We start from the raw sequence: 16,870 nt of genomic DNA, 5'->3' as shown, positions 1-16,870 counted from the left end.
GATTTTAAAAAAAAAAGAGTATCAGATTAAGGCAGAATACGCGTAGTAACCTTATCAAATTAAATCTATGTGCAATGTATGTGAATGAGCATCAAGTGGCGATGTATCACTCGTCATTTCTAACTTAAGTTACGTTGTAGCAAGATATTAAAGTGCCCCAGGGACGAAAATTTCATTTTCCATATTTTTGCATTTTCGTGTAGAATATGACCTTCTTACTCATGTTACCAAATTTCAATCCTTTACGGCGATTGGAAGTTTTTTTTTTTAGCTTTTTATTCGAGATTTCACGGCCGCTATTACTTGGCCTTGTTCCATAAGTTAAGGCTTAAATTACAGGAAGTGACGTCATTGGCTCAACACGAAAAATTCCACATGGCTAATTTTCATATGGATTCTACTTCATAAACTGTATTGCTGTTATTTAGTTCGCAACAGCAGAATACAGTTTATGAAGTAGAATCCATATGAAAATTAGCCATGTGGAATTTTTCGTGTTGAGCCAATGACGTCACTTCCTGTAATTTGAGCTTTAACTTCCGCTTTAAACAACGCTCTGATGCTTTTGATTTGTATGCTTATCAATGAAACTTGTGCCGTGACGTTTAACATGCGAACCCACCTTATACGGACACTTCTGCATGCATGTCCCTTTGGACACAACCCACCGGAATGCGGGAAGGAACATTGTTCCGATACAGAACAAACAAACACAGAAACATACCGCTGCATATCCCTCCAGTGTTCTGCCTGTTTTCCTTACAGACACATCTTCCCTCAAGTAGACTCGTGTTCCATTCACCACTGCTTTCACAAAGAACAGTCATGCTTCCCTGCACAGTTAGGACGGAGTCTGTCGTACAATTTCCTTCAACTGGAATTGATGGCAAGTTTCTTAACGGAGGCAACGTTTGCGGGAGAGACACCAAGCTGTCTTTAAGAGTTTTTCCCACACAAACATGATAAGAAACTTTCACGGAATACAATCTTCTACAACCACCTTGGTCGTGAAATCCCAGCACGATAAATTTGCCCTTTACCTTAAGAGTTGATATTGAGAGGCTGCTTTGCTGACGGTTGAAAGTGGCAAATCTTCTATATGAACTACGGCTGGTAATGGGGTCAGGTACGTTGATTGTTGTGTTTGATTCCCAGGAATAAGCAGAAAACGATTCGTTACAAAAGGTGTACAGTGGATAATCCTGACATGCAAATGAACGATACTCGACAGTTACATCCAATCTTTTTCCTTCTCTGACTGGAATGATATCACTTCGTAACCAGTTGTTTGGAAGAGAAGAGGAGAGAAGATCACACGTGGTATAATAATTCGTTAGTGGGCTAAGACGCCACTAAAAGAAAAAAAAAAGAAAACAATTAATTTAAACAACATGAGTTAATTTCCATTCCATTAAATGTATATACGTTGTGCAGGTTTCAAGGCAAACTAAAATAATGATTTGCTTTAGCGCCCTCCCTTTAATAACTTCACCGCTTGAATGTCGATCGCATTAAAGCTATCACAATGGGGAAACAGGCGATTTCCGAGTTGCTTTAAACCTCATTATCAAAGCGACGCAAAGTGCAAAGCATTTATTACGAAAGTTAGTTTTCACTCATACGCAAACAAAACTAATTTTCACATTGTAAAAGCTAACACTTAGCCTCGCTTTCGTAATGCGGTTCAAAGCAACTCGGAAATGGCCTATTGTAGGGTGCGTTCGGTTGACGTCACATACTACTTCCTTTAAGTTTTGCGAAAAAGGATGACGACGTCCTAGGACACGGGAACTTTAAAAAGCCGACACCTTAACTTGGTAAAATATAATCCAAATTTAGAAAACCATGGCTACATAGAAACATCAAGTCACATGGGCAATGACCTGTCATACCAAATTGTTCTCAGGTAAATTAAGGAACAGTCAAAAAGCCTCCCAACAACAGTCACAACGGTCATAAAGCCATTGCGCATATGCCATACATGACATTTCAATCCTAGCAGTAAGCAGGATGTTTGTCCCATGAACGTAGTTTAATGGCCTTAGCTCCCACGAGTCTCCCGTAGCTCAGTGGTAGAGCATCCGAACTAGAAATCGAAGGTCCTAGGTTCGACTCCTGATAGAAGGTCTTAGTTCGACTCCTGATAGAAGCACCCGGATTTTTTCCGAGTATGCTTGTTTCATTACTGAATAATACATCATTCTCTGTCACAAAGCCTGCTGGTGTTTCCTGGGTGAAAAAAAAAAATCATTTCAAGCACTTCGTTCCTCTAATAGGGTTAAAACCTATATCTTGATATTCAAGGGTACGCCTATCAGCAGGTCCTGTTTCTCGTTTAATTTCAGATAAAAATTTAGTTAAATGGTCATTTTTCCTGTTTAAATTGTTACATAATGGCGTCTGTGATTGCCTGATAAGCACCACAAATTTCCCGTGGCTTACACGACATGCTTGGCTACTCACTTCTTGGATCAGTCAATTTATGACATACTGGAATTTTTTTAAGGAAGTGACTTATAGTAATATCAAATAGCTCAGGTTGCCTGCAACTGCGAAGGAAAGAAAATGAAATCAAAAGCAGGTCTGAGGCAAGCCTGTCATGAAAATCACGTTGTCGATATCATTCGTTGCAAAAGCAAGTGAAACGAAAGTAACTCAGAAAATAATCATAAATAAATAATTTGAGGATATTTTAATTAGAATGTGTAAATAATGAACGATCTTTACAAGTTGTTTATGCCAAAAACAAAGCATCCTTCAAAACGAACGAAACACTGCCCCTCAGATGAAGGGAAAGTTAGGGATGGAGAAAAGGGTTTATCCCTTATGGTATAGTAAGTCTTGCCAACTGTTTGTCTTTTTTTTTTCCGAGACCTGCATAGGACAAGAAAATTAAACTGACGGGATATTTTTAAGAAGGTAACAGGTGGGAAAAGGGTACAGTGGAAACATAAACTAACCCCGCTAGATTTGATTGGAATCCGGTCCCAGGTCCACACACACGAGCTGCATTCTGGTCTTTGCATCAGCACCACTTTGTCGCATGACGCCCAAGAAACAAAGCTCAAGGAAGTGCAGATAGCAATCCAGCAATACTCCATAGACGGCTTGAATTACATGGACTCTATAGCTGAAAAAAGAAGAGGAACTTCATTAGGTTAAAACTTTGTAGCCCTTTCATTATAACTTCTTAAGTTTTTCGTGCTGGCTGTAATTCCTACAGTTCATCGTTCAAGAAATCAGTTTCTTTTTTCTTCTGTTCCTCAGCGAATGACATCCTGGAAATCCAACCATCTGATTGGTCCCAGGAACGGGCATAATTTTTCTATCTCTTGACCACGATCCGGTAACCAAGAACGCTAACTAGTGAGAGAAGAAGTGAGAAGTTGCAATTTGTGTGAAAAAGTGAAATTGTTTATTCAGATCAAGTAGACAAAGAAAATTGCTTCTCCAGGCCTTGGTCTGACCGTGGCCCATTTTTGTTTCCTACGCGGACTGACCAAGGCCGGTAAATAACCTGTATATTTATTTTTTCTAAGTTATATTCTATAAATATATATTCGCGCCTCAAAAAGGACGCCACAAGTAAAAGTAAAAGTTATTTTTGTTAACATTCATTTATTTAGGACCTGAGCTCTGTATTCTGTAGTTGATAGGTTTACTAAACTTGAACAACTGCTTCGGTTTTTCCTCACAGGTTTCCTTGCTACTCACCAGAAAGGTTAATAAACCTCTTATTGGCAAGTCTTCTCTTTCGCATGTTATTATACTACTTTGCACGAGTAGGCATTGGTATTTCTGGCATTTTCATCTTTACATTTTACAGCCATGCAAAATATTATACCAAATCGCTATAAAACCCAGTGTTTGATCGGTTTTGCTTCACATTTTCTTTGTCTTGTCTGTTTAGCCTACCAGAGTTATTGTTCAAAGTTGCTCGCTACAGTTTGTTGTTGAAATCCTTCTCCCTCGTGTGGAACTTTGTTGCCTTGGGCACCTGTACCTCCGAGATTCAGACCAAATTCCATGCTATGTGGCAAGACCCCAGCAACAAGATGTTGAGAGATGCCAGATCTTTTACAGACATTGCTGTAATTTTTTTTCTCGGGTAATTAATTACATCGCCTTGTGTTAGTCGCATCACTGAAACGCAATAAGAGCCGTCTCATAGTCTAAAACCGAAACAAGAAAGAGTTAACTTTTCTTCTGTTTGCTGTCTTCATGACTTTTTTCGCCTGCTCACTTCCAGGTTGATAAGCAACTGTCTGAGTAACTTGGGAATTTTCAAGTTCCGCTCACCATTTATTAGCCTTAGTGGCATGGATGTCAACAGTTATTTTGATAATATCTTTAAAAAAATCGTACGTTAACACCACTGACCTCAATACTTCTCTAAATCTCATTCACTTTCTATGATCTCTCATTTCCCATTTCCATTATCCCATTCCCCATTCACCGTTTCAGTTTCTGCTTTGAACTGGATTTAGCCGTTAAAACATGTACTGCTTCAGATGTTTCTTCCCAGATTAATACAGAATAGGTGAAATTATCACATGTCCAGAAATGCACCTAACCCTGAATTTGGTTACTTCATGTAAAACAGGCCTTTTTGTGGTTATATGACTTCATGTTTGACAGAATTATGTGTGTTGTAGTTAGAATTAAGGCTAAGGGACACTTTGTGATGTCTACGATACAGTTCATGAAAGAGATATGTCCAGAAATGCACCCTAATGAGATTCATGAACTGTATTATAGACATCACAAGGTGTCCCCTAACCTTAACATAATTCTGTCAAACATGAAGTCATATGATAACCTCAAAAAGGCCTGTTTTATATGAAGTACCCAAATTCAGGGCTAGGTGCATTTCTGGACATAAGTGTTAGATACCCAAAAGAAAATCATACATTTTTGCTAAAGGAAATGGCGGCAACATCTATAACATAGATTTTCTGTGATGTTTACAGGAGAACAAGAAATGTAGAACCAAAAAAAGTTGACCCAGCCAGAAAACAACTCACACATTGTAAAATATTCCAAAATTACAAAGTAAAAATCAAGGGAAAAAACAAACGCAAAAATAGGAAGCAAGATACAGTAAATTCAGTATTTTGGTTCATAGTCGAAGACTTTATGAAAAAAGGTTAAAATTAGGTTGCTATAGCAACAATTTTCTTCAAGGGGCGTAATTAGGACGAACCTCCAATCTAACGTAAAACCCCAAATTAAAAGGAGAAAAAATATATAGCCTAATTTTTGTCTCCATTCCACTCTTCCTTGTTTAAATTTAAAAGGTGTATTTAGGAGTAGTAATCTGTTATAACTTTAGTATTTCTCTAAGTTTACGAAAAGAAGCCAAGTGCATACAAGAAATACTAGGAATGAAGATAAGCTTAATATACCATTTTTTAGATCAGCAACAGGTCAGCGATCTCTCTCATATAGGGCTGCTCACCTCTGGAATGACCTTTCAGAAAGTTTAGCAAACATAGAGTCATTTGATGTTTTTAAGAACGCGATTAAAGGACGTGCCCTTGACGAATTTTTAAGCCATTGACACTCAATAAGTGTAATTATGCGTATTTTAAGTTTTTTAAATAATATGGTAATGTTTTATCACTTTTAAATCTTTATTCTGGATTTCAATTGTTTATATTAGATTTTATTGTAATTGGTATGTGAAAACCCATTTTGATTGGATGTACCAATAAAGCTATTATTATTATTATTATTATTATTATTATTATTATTATTATTATTATTATTATTATTATTATGGCAGTAAAGACTTCTGGATGCCCAGATTACCTAGACAATGATTGGGCGGCCAGCCGTAGCCAATCAATGTAACGACCAAATTACAAATTACAAATTTACAATTAACCTCCGAACTTCTAATCATAAAAATCCTAGTAATTAAATGCTAAAACTATCAGTATCATCCATAAAATCCTGAATCTAAATACTAATTTAAATAATTGAATTATTATTATTATTATTATTATTATTATTATTATTATTATAACTTTATATTTCTCTAATAAATCAATACTGCCATTGTCGAGCTACCGTTAACGCCCAACTTTTTGCCACGTTTTCTCACGGGCAAAAACATTCAAGTTTAACTTTGAGAGCGTTAAGTTTTGACACGTCAGCTCCGTCTGTGAAACACAGGTTTTGAAAACGTCGTATCGAGTTTTATGTGACATGCGAAAGTACGTTTGCAAATAAGTTACATTATATCAAAATCCAAAGCTTGATACAGTATGAATACTTTGACAAAGTTTTCGACCCCGAATTTTAAGGACAAACTCCTCGCTGGTTCACGAACTTTAACAGCAACAGTCAGTTGCAGGGAATAACTACAGACGTTTTTTTTTTTTATTTTTTATTTTTACACAACGAAAATAATTATGGGATAGCGACTTTTCGAATTACAACTCCTTAGCTCAAGTGACATTTTAATTAATATTGTTATTAAAGAATTTCTAGGTCTTCCAACTTTTTCTATTATAAAATGTGGACGAGCATGCTTTTCGACCGCAGGTTATAAGTAGAGTTATTGTTTTCCATTTCAGCGCCTATCACTAGCCGATGTGTTTGAAAATATCAACGGCGAACTTTTCTTTGTCGGTCGTGGCTTGTCACATGAAAGCAAATAAATTTCCCTGCGAGTCACGGCTGTTAGGCAATCGAAACCGGGGGCTGGTTTGTCCATTTGTACGCCGGGAAGGATTTCATTTGAAATTAAACTGGGAAAGGACACTAGTGGAAATCGAGACTTCTTATCATGACTTGAAGCAACAATTAAAACTTGCGGAAAATTAATGGAGAATTAAAAACTGCGTGGTAATTAGGCAAACGAATATATTAAACGTAATGTTTAAGCTGGAAATATTTCGTTTGTTAAATTAGTTTGGCCGATTGAAGAGCCATTTTAAAAACTCTTGCTTCGCGTTTCCCAAACACTTGACAAAAATAACAGCATTCGGCTTACGGGCTCGAGCATTCATTAGTTTTGTCGTATTTGATAATAAACTTGTCGAAACACCTGCACCGTTTTTCAAATAAAGCTTCTTTCACTGTTTTTCGGCTTTTTAAAAATATCTTTCAAGTCCGTATGGCGGAGGATCTTTTACAGAAAATTTCGTAATTTGAAAAAAAAATTATAAGATCTTGGGCAAGCTCTCTGTTATAAAGCGGTGTCTCCGCTCCGCTCCGTCTTACCTTCTTGTCCATGAACATCTTTTATCACTTGCATGCAGAGACCACAAATAAGGAGCAATTCTGAACCGATGCTGACGGAGAATTGTCTTAACATCCTCACTTCTTTAGCTTTTCGCTTCGTCGCTGAATGCCAATATTTTGCAGAAAATGCAAATATCTGTTTCAGACATGGTTATTGTTTAATTCAAGAACACCCCTAAGGGGTCAGATGCACAAAACACAAGTGGATTTTCCAAATTTTAATATATTGATTTTCATTATATGAAAGAAGACCCAAAATAGCCTGGGCAGGTACCTTAATTCACAGATTGTTTCAGGGTAATTCTTGTTCATGATCTATCAGAAAGATCATAGAAAGGCAGAACGGAGTTTGACGAATTTTAGGGAAAATGAAAAATAGAAGATTTTATGGTAATTAAAAATTGAAAATTCGGGGCTGAAAATTAATAACTAGGCACCAAAACAGCTGCTAATAAAACGCAGTGCTGTCGCGTGATGGTGGCCTAGTTACCTTGGGCCATGAGTAGAAAGTATTTTCCCTTTTTTATTCACTTTTTTTAATCTCCTCTTGCTGCATTTCATGAAAATTCAACCATATAGACCGTATGCAAATATGGCTTCCATTTTAATTTTCTTTTGTCTGCATTAAAATTAGATTTACTGGCCTCGCTGTAGGTCAAATATTCTTTGGAATTTTTAGTAGGGTATTTGAATGCAAAAAATAAAAGGATATTAAAATGTCAGCCATTTTTACATTAGGGTTTTTGCTCCCCTGACTTATGTCAAAATCAATAAAAAAAAACACCATATGGAACTTCAGCCATTTTAGCTAATACATGGCTGGCGAGCTATTGCTGTAATTAATTCCGTTTATTCGTAGCTGTATCTTCGATGAAAATGACTACAGTTTGTTTAAGATGTCATTTAACAGTAGGCGGCACTCGACGTGAATCCATCAAAACCAAAACAATTATATGCAAAGAAGATAATGATTCGGGGGAATAAAGCTATATCACCCTACTGGTTGTCGATCAAGGGGAGTCAGAAAAAGGCAATTTATTGCCAAAGGATCCAAAATGAAATATCTGCGCTGTAAACTAGCTATGGAAATACAAATTACAAATAAACGGTTTTCCTTTTGGTGTAAATTTACTTAGCTTGATGTATGTAATCCAAATATTTTTTTCCTTGACACATATCATTTTTTTTTTTCTGTTAACATATTAACAAAATATTATAAAATTTCCCGTTACTTTCATGCCGTAACAACGGACCCGCGCAGGCGGTGTGCATCACCACCCACAAAGGGTGCTGGGTAAAATGTGGGATTACTCATTTGCCTCTGGTCACGAGCGAGTAAACATCTCCCGAACGTAAGGCTTACAGTCGCACTGAAATGGAGATTCAAACTTTGCCTCCTTTTCTAAAGGCCGTCAGTGAAGACAGTAATTAAGCAAATTTAAACGGTCTAGTAGCAGCCGTAGATAAATCTTGCTGGATACACGAGGGGATTTCGTTAATAAGTTAAGCTTATTCGCGATTCGGAGACAATCGGAGACAATTCTTATACTAGTATTATGTGCCGTCGAGCCTACCTATAGACGCTTTTTTATTTAGACCGTGAGCAAGCTCTTTCTTTTCCTAAGTTCTGTAGCGCGCGATGGATCTAGCGAGCGCTGAGGCCGCGAGCCGTGAGTTGCATAATTTTTCGTCATTTTGCGCACGTGATCTGAGGAAAAAGTACAGCTTCTTGCAGTCTATATTTTATTGCTTTTGCCCATTTTTAGTTTGCTTTTTTATCTCTCGGTGAAAGAGATCTACATCTCCTTTCTGGATTTATTGGAGAGAAATAGCATTCGCCAGTTGGCTTTTCCAGCCGGTTTCCCGGGAGTTGATCCGCCTGGTTTACACGATCTATTCACGGATTCCTCATAAGTTCAACGGATTCCAGCGCGAAAACCATGAGGGGTAGATCCGGATAGATCCCGAAAATTCTAAAGTAGAAAAGATAACCTAGCTTAACGTGCAATAAAATTGGCAAAATCCCGCAACAGTAAGTGGCTTTAGCCTCTAGAAAAGAAGTAACATCAACAATCAAAACAACATGGCGGCACCTTTGAAATGCTTACAAACGCGAAAACTGAAAACGCTGCAGCCTGAAAAGTAGCCTAACCTTCACTAAGCCAATTTCTTCCTCAACCGGGAAAAAATATCACAGATGTTCGTTAACGACGAAATTTTCAACAGGCTAACCTGTCTGGACTGTTATTCGTGGACGCGAAAATAATACCGTATTATTATTGAGTTATGAAGTATTGTATTTCCAAAACGAACTCAAAAAGATGCTATTTAATTCACGAAAAAATTAGCATAAAATTTGCCAGAATATCTATTTGCATATTGTAAAGCTTGTCATGCAGTTACGTTCGTAATTACAGACGTTTTGTCTGGGATAGTAAAACTGCGATATTCTATATATCACCGTCATTGAAAAGTCTATCATCGATAGAGAGTTTACAAACTATTAAACATTTCCTGTTGTGCATAAATTAAATTAGGCCAAACTTTCCTTTGTTTGCCGATCGCTTGACAAGCCAAATTTGAATCAGAATATAGTATTACTTATTTAGATTTTGTGTAGTCGTTAAAAACTGCTATACAGCTACTTAATCAGAAATTTCTGTTCTAAGTTATACACAGCGAAAGGCCTTGTGGCCTTGTTATTCTTCCAACATGCATTCATTAGAAAGCTTTTCTATGCAACACCTGTGTGCATGTTCAATGGATCTTGCTCCTTTTCTCCTGCCGGACAAAATAAACCGGCTATAAATTAGCGCAAGGTTTATTGTTTAACGTTATTCTTTGGGATATTAAAAGCTTCCTCTGAAATGTTTAGTAAATAAAGCGTAACAAAAGGAAGGAAATTTACACTTACATGCAGCTGAAATATACGCTGAGGCGTGATGGGCTAAGACCAAAATTTAACCAGTTTTTCTTCACCAGACAATATGAGTAAAGTCGTTCTTCGCCGAATTATATTGCTCGCTCAAAACATGCAATATTTGCTCGTTGCTGAGGTGTTTTCTTGCCGAATATGATTTCTGAAGTTGTGGGCTTGAAAAGAAAGTTCAATTGCATGCACTTGCGTTGTTGTTTCAAAAACCACTTTTTGATTGGTTAGCTTTAAGGTCAATTTTAAAAGCTTTACGTAACAAGGCTTGTCATTCGTTGAATTAAGTCCAACAGGTGTAAAGCTAACTATTTGCTAAAAAAAGGAGGCAAAACAACCATCTTCAAATTCATGAACTGTGTCTTTGACATGAATTTCATTAAATCGCTATTTCTTGAAATGAATTTTAACCATCGACTGTACTGTTACTTTGTGTAGAAATAAATTCTTGATAATTATTGATTCGAAAACATATAGATTATAGAACTTTCCTGTGATGAGCAACTACCTTTTTTTTTGCAGGTACCTCTAAGGCATGCTTTTGGAAAGATGTTTGGGTTCCTAGTATAGATTCGAGTCGCATCTTTTCATAACACAAAGTAATACAATACAAAACTAAAACAAGTAAATACAGATAATGATCATTACTGATTACACTTCTTATTAAAACTTATCAACAATTCATTCATTTGGAGATAGCAAAGGAAATCACTACGGTGCAGAAGGTTTGGAAATGTGATCTTAATTATCATAAGATTTGGAGAACTTTTGCCGTTTGAATTTCACCAAAAATAATTAATAGTTTGAGAAGCTATATCCGTCAAACACTCGAAAGAGTGTTTCATACGATTTCCAAACACCAAACACCACTGAAGCTGGTTGAAAAAAAAATCTCCCTTGCGCCTCGTTTATTCAACCAACATCTTGTTCTCGGTGTTAAGAAATCAAATGAATCACCGGCCCTTCCTTGTCTTTGATCATCGGTCCATTAACTTGAGATTCCCTATTACTGATAACTGGGGGATGCACAGTACAATTTTTTTTTTTTCTAATCAGATAGGAAAAAAAACTGTCAAATAGTTTTCGCTTTGTTTCCTTTTCTGCTTGTTTGTTTGTTTGTTTGTTTTTTTTACATTGGGGTTATAGGGTTAGAAATTAAATCTGAAAGAAATCGCAGCCCTTGGACAAAAACAAATATTTAGGTGTAAGAAACATCTCCAGTTAATTTTAATTTTTTTCTACCCAAATGAGACTCAAATGATCCCATAATCCCTCACAGGAACCAGTCACAGTCTTCAGCGGACAAACACTGCAAGGATACCAGCCAAGCCTGCTTCAACTGTAAGATAAGAAAAATACATGCTGTTTATTAGCGTTACCGATATAATCGGGCGCCGGACGCCGGACTTGTAACCTGGAGGTCGCGGGTTAAAGATCTGCTCTGACAACCAGTGGATTTCTTTCACAGTAGCCTCGTTCTTAAATCCAAGGCCACGCTCTGTAAATGGCCAACTGGTTTGCCTTCTACCAGTTGGGGTTTTTAACAAATGTTATGTTCAGTTAGTATATTCATTTCGCTGATTTATAGTGTCCTCAATTAGCGCCACAGTACTAAATATTTCAACACTTAAATAGAGTCATTTTTCCTCTACCTAGAGAAAATTAAATGACAGAAAATATCCCAGATAATAATGGCTTATCAAAATTACACTAATAAACAGCGGTCTTGTGGGTGCGTTCCCAAAAATCGTAATATGGCGTACGGCGTCAGGATAAGAGAAGGGGAAGAAGACAGCCTCCATGGCTTAAGGAAGGTGCCTAATTTTGTTACTGCGCATACGTTCTGTGCATCTCGAGATACTCGTGTTAGCTATGGGTGGTATCTACTAATACGTGGATGTTTTACGCGGTTTTAAAACTTAACTATGCAGTGAAAGCAGAAATTTGCAAGTGTTATTGATACCCAAAGCGAAAATCGAGGTTAAAGCATGCATTTTTCAGAGATAATATAGCTACAATAAAAAAAAGAATAAAATAATAATGATAATAATAATAATAATAATAATAATAATAATAATAATAATAATAATAATAATAATAATTTATTATTTATTTACAAAACCTCAATTAAGATTCTATCTACAATCAACCAGCTGTTACAAAAAATCCAATTAATCCATCGAAACACTATTCATTCACAAATCCTAAAAAAAGAAGTACCTTAAGCTGTATTTGAACGCACTGTCCTCTATTAAGGCCTCTATTAATCTCACGTACTGCTTATGCCCATACCGCTTGGCTAGCAACTTTTTTAAGTGCATAACTTAATAGTTTTTGTGGTCTGGCTCAATGAAGTTGCTATCCACAACAATAGCAAACATTCTTTGCTCTGATATGTTCAACGCAAACTTACCGGCCAGCCGCACGCTGCCACAGCCACTTACCGGGAAATATTGTACAAATGTTACATATGTATAAGCTATATTGAAACTATTTGTTCACGTAATATGTAACCGATTGAGGTGTTGAATTTAAGGAAGCCATTGATCAATACCCATGCTACACGTGGTTTGAATTTGAAAGCTACTACTACTACTACTACTACTACTACTACTACTACCACCACCACCACCACCACCACCACTACTACTACTACTACTACTACTACTACTACTACTACTACTACTACTACTACTACTACTACTACTACTACTACAACTACTACTGCTGCTGCTGCTGCTGCTGCTGCTGCTGCTGCTGCTGCTGCTGCTGCTGCTACCGCTAATGTTATGCAGATGTTAGTTTAGATTTTTTTCAAAGAAAATACATTGTCTTACCGTAGTGGTTAAATTAAGTCGACATCGTCTTCTCGCTGTACATTATACTGGTGACGGTATTGCGTTTTGCCCATGGACGCCCTTCAGAGCTAGTGGAGGTGATCAACATCAAGTTTCGCATTGGACGTACTTTGTACTCAAAGGAGCGTTGCATTACACGGTGTCCATAGATGTCAAAATACTGCCAGGGAACCTTGATGCATGAGAAGTTTTGAGATCAGTCCAAGAGGACGACATAAGCTTTTCCTGGGTAAACCAGTTGATGTTGTCCGTACCAATGGCGTTGAACTTTCGAAAACAAACTTCTGTTCCCGCCTTGTACAGCACATCTCGAGCCTGCAGTCAGCAACAACAGACAGATGACATTTATTATTATTTTTTTTTTTTCTAGAAGTGTATTGTTCTGTATATTATCTAGCTATCAACTGCAGGACTGAGCAGCAACAACAAGTTGAGCTTAGTGCTTTTCCGTGTTTTATATTTAGAAGGAGCGAGTTCACAGTCTTCATTTAGGCAAATAAGGTTGCATGGTTACCTTGTTCAATGCCCGATTAAGCTAATCTTGGATTAACGTGAACTTTGATTGGAGTTTAATTACTAATTGGTGAAAATTCTTTCAAAGATTTTTGCCCCTCAGTTTTGACTCAGACTTTTCTTTACCTTTAGCTTGGAATTAGCCTTTAAAACTACTTTTAAAGAGCGATATGAAAGTCTCGATTAACTTTTAATCGTAGATTAGCATTAAATCGGCTTTCGAACAACCCGGCCCAGAAGGTTACTCTCTTTTATACCTTGTTGGGATTAAAAGTGCGCCAGTTATTAGTAAAATGCAGTTTTTGTAGTGCCCTAAATGAGCTGTAGTTGGGTCCAGGGCAACGGTGACGTTTTCAGAATGTGTATTGGGTAAATTCCACAGGTCGGCAATATACCATTTGCGACTTTCGCTCCGGCTCCTTTTTTAGGAAGGAGCCTCTGGGGAGGAGAGAAAGGGAAGACAAAAGAAAAAAATACTCTCACCAGTATTTTACCCCACTCTCCTCGGTAGTTTTGGCGATCTCTCCAGGGGAGTTACGCTCGTCATTGCATAGCAAATCGAAAAAATTACACCAGAACTTTTGAAGCAAGCTATACGAGACAGTACCGGGCGGCTTGATTGTGCAAGAGGTCCAACCGATCTCTCGGCAATTTCGGGAATGTTATGCGGTGCACGGAGCCGGATTTGCGGGGCAACTGATTAGCTACAATCATAGTTAATTGAGGAACTTGTTATGAAACCTTCCATAACAACAATGGTGCTGCAATTTATGTTGGAAGGGTCGCGGCCGTGCACAATCCTTCGTTTTAACGTTCAAGCTTGGTTCACACTTGTGACATAAGCATAACCATAAACATAAGCATAAGCATACGAATGAGTAGTGTGAACCGGTGTGACATAAGCATAAGCATAAGCATAAGAAAAAGGAAACTTTTTCTTTTTCTTATGCTTGATGCTTATGCTTGTGTCACGTTATCACAACTGTGAACCGGTGCGACATAAGCATGAGCATAAGCATAACGAAGCAGCAGTGTTTGATATCAGCGGAAATATAATTGAAAATAGTGCCCAATCTCTGCCGGCTGATCTGCAGTTCCCGTGATCAAAGTCTGAAGCCCAATGCACCTGCGTATGTCGCCTTTGTTATGCTTATGTCACAAGTGTGAACATTCTTATGCCTATGCTTATGTTTATGCTTATGCTTATGTCACAAGTGTAAACCAAGCTTCATACTACAGTTGAATATCTTAAAATGTATTGGCCCTGACCGGCAGTGCCACTTAGTGTTCATGATCACGATGATCTTCCGGTGGATGAAAAATGGACAAAATGACCTCTTTCTAGAGATTTATGACGTATCTGCTTTCGTGATTGCTATTCGAGGTTTTCCTATTGTCAGTGAAAACGGTTGGTTATTTTCGTGACTATTCTGACCCATACACTTTTTTTTTACTAAAAATCTTTTAAAGAGTGTTGAGGCTGAGATTAGTAGCTGAAAATTTTAACAACACACTAAGAAAATACCCCAGGCTGAGAGTCCGTTAAGAACGTCTTTATTTGAAGACGGTAAATATAAAACCGTAGTCTATACAATCCACATTACCACGACTATTGCTAGCTGTTGTTCTTTGATGGTCTCCAGGTATGATGTATGCATCGATTTATTAAAGTGCTGTTACATCTGAAGAACGTTACCAAGCTCAAATTGCAAAATAAATAAGGAACGTTGCCTCAGCCTCAAACTTAGACGTTCTTAATAAGGGAAATAAAGTGTATTTACGACAAGGGAGCTAATGCTTTTTGTAAAGGTCCACTTTGGCGATCGGCAAGGACGACACGACATCCGTACAAAGAATGATTTCCGCAATCCAGCTACGGAAAATCAAACCTAATATGTTTAAATAAGGGCTTCGTGCTGACAACGGATATTGTTTGTGTTAGCAATGGTTTAACTTTTTATTTATTCAGTTCAATTACGTCCTTACAAGAGCAATCAAGCTTAAGACGATTTCGTTTGTCCTTAATCCTGATGGCCAAAAGTACGTTTCCATAAACATAAAAATTGAATTATCGGTATTGATCCTGGATTCACGGATAACCACTGCATGTATGAATGGCTCGTATAGTTGATATAAATCCGGTAAAGGAAGAGTTTTCCATTTCAATCTGTTTCCAATTTATCTGCCAGTTCAACTTCCTGTCTAACCCCGTCTCTGACAAGGAACGTCAAGAATTTACAATGGGCGAAAAAGTCCGAACTTTCATTTATTCTCGTCTAGCAGTTTTCGTCAGTATTTGTGTTTCAGGAAGATATTTTATCGTACGCATAACAAGGTCTCGACATAAACTGAATAAAGCCGATTTTGTCTCGCTACTCAGACACTGTGGTGTAGACTTCAAATACTACCGCTTATAATCTGTCCCAGAATGATTCGCGAAGGTTACAGCGCGCGAAGCTTTAGAGCGTTTGTATCTGCGGTGCTGCGCATTCATCGCATGAAATGGTCGAAAATGATCAGAAAATCAAACTGGTATTGGCTTTAATGGACGTTATAACAATAATAATAGCTCCGCAAAATAACTTTATTTTGCCAAAGATATGCAACAAAAATGTGTCGTAATAATACAATGTACAAAAATGCGTTATTACATAACGTCCACTAACTTTTTAAAATATCAAACTGTAACAATCAGTCGCTGTCTGACGGATATATTATCTAGAGTCACTTTCTCCCCAGGCTTCTCAAAGGAAAACGCAACGAAGTCGCTTTCAAATTAACTGAGGGAGCTATGAAGCCTAGTGGCATTTACATTGATTAAAATCTTGATATTTGGAAATTTTAAGATCATGTGACCGGCTAGCTAGCTTTGCGGTTGTAAACTCTTCTCTTTCCTTCACTGCATTGAGCTAACCCTAACCTATTGGTTGTACAAGCACTAGCCTCAATTCAAGTTACTGGGATCAGTGGCTCTGAATTGATCGTGATGTTAATGCTCACTATAAAGACCTTTATCACGGTACAATTTGAAATTTCGATGGAGGCCATGTAACGTAAAACCATTCACACTGTTGGAAAGAGCACCTTAAAATTAGTAATAAGACCAAGTTTGAGAGGCTTGTCTCTTAAAATCCAGGATTTTTTGCAGTCGGGGAAAACTTGCCCGTTTCCATACGAACGTCTATAAAATTTTCAGACTTAACGAAACTATAAATTAGCTACTTTAAAAGACAAGACTCTCAAACTTTAATTTTAAGGTGCTCTTTCCAGCAGTGTCAATGGGTTTTCCTTTCGCACCTAACCTACATCAACATTTTTA

At 37.4% G+C, this 16,870-nt stretch overlaps 2 protein-coding genes and 1 long non-coding RNA gene across 9 annotated transcripts in view; 1 reads left to right on the top strand and 2 right to left on the bottom strand.

The window, feature by feature from the left end:
• Nucleotides 1–16,870, bottom strand: part of LOC146488716 (ephrin type-A receptor 7-like) — a 148,988-nt gene that overhangs the window by 57,271 nt on the left and 74,847 nt on the right. For 6 of the 7 annotated variants that reach the window (XM_085113101.1, XM_085113133.1, XM_085113139.1 and 3 more), the window contains 2 exons: nt 2,961–3,130; nt 725–1,352 (listed from right to left, as the gene is read on the bottom strand). In XM_085113101.1, coding sequence (XP_084969227.1) covers nt 725–1,352; nt 2,961–3,101 — 769 coding nt within the window. In that variant the 5' untranslated portion in view covers nt 3,102–3,130. Of the gene's footprint in view, nt 1–724; nt 1,353–2,960; nt 3,131–7,230; nt 7,383–16,870 lie in introns of those variants that run through there. The other variant, XM_085113094.1, reaches the window with a different exon arrangement.
• LOC146488717 (ephrin type-A receptor 7-like) overlaps nt 1–16,870 on the bottom strand; it is a 115,351-nt gene that overhangs the window by 23,646 nt on the left and 74,835 nt on the right. The window lies entirely within an intron of this gene.
• LOC146488719 (uncharacterized) overlaps nt 1–16,870 on the top strand; it is a 159,299-nt gene that overhangs the window by 82,288 nt on the left and 60,141 nt on the right. The gene's annotated exons all lie outside the window — the stretch shown is intronic.

Source organism: Pavona decussata, unplaced genomic scaffold (genome assembly GCF_977016875.1).
Source record: "Pavona decussata unplaced genomic scaffold, jaPavDecu1.1 SCAFFOLD_8, whole genome shotgun sequence".
Taxonomy (NCBI): domain Eukaryota; kingdom Metazoa; phylum Cnidaria; class Anthozoa; order Scleractinia; family Agariciidae; genus Pavona; species Pavona decussata.
Note: the sequence above shows the minus strand (reverse complement) of the source record. Positions and strands in the feature narration are given on the sequence as shown.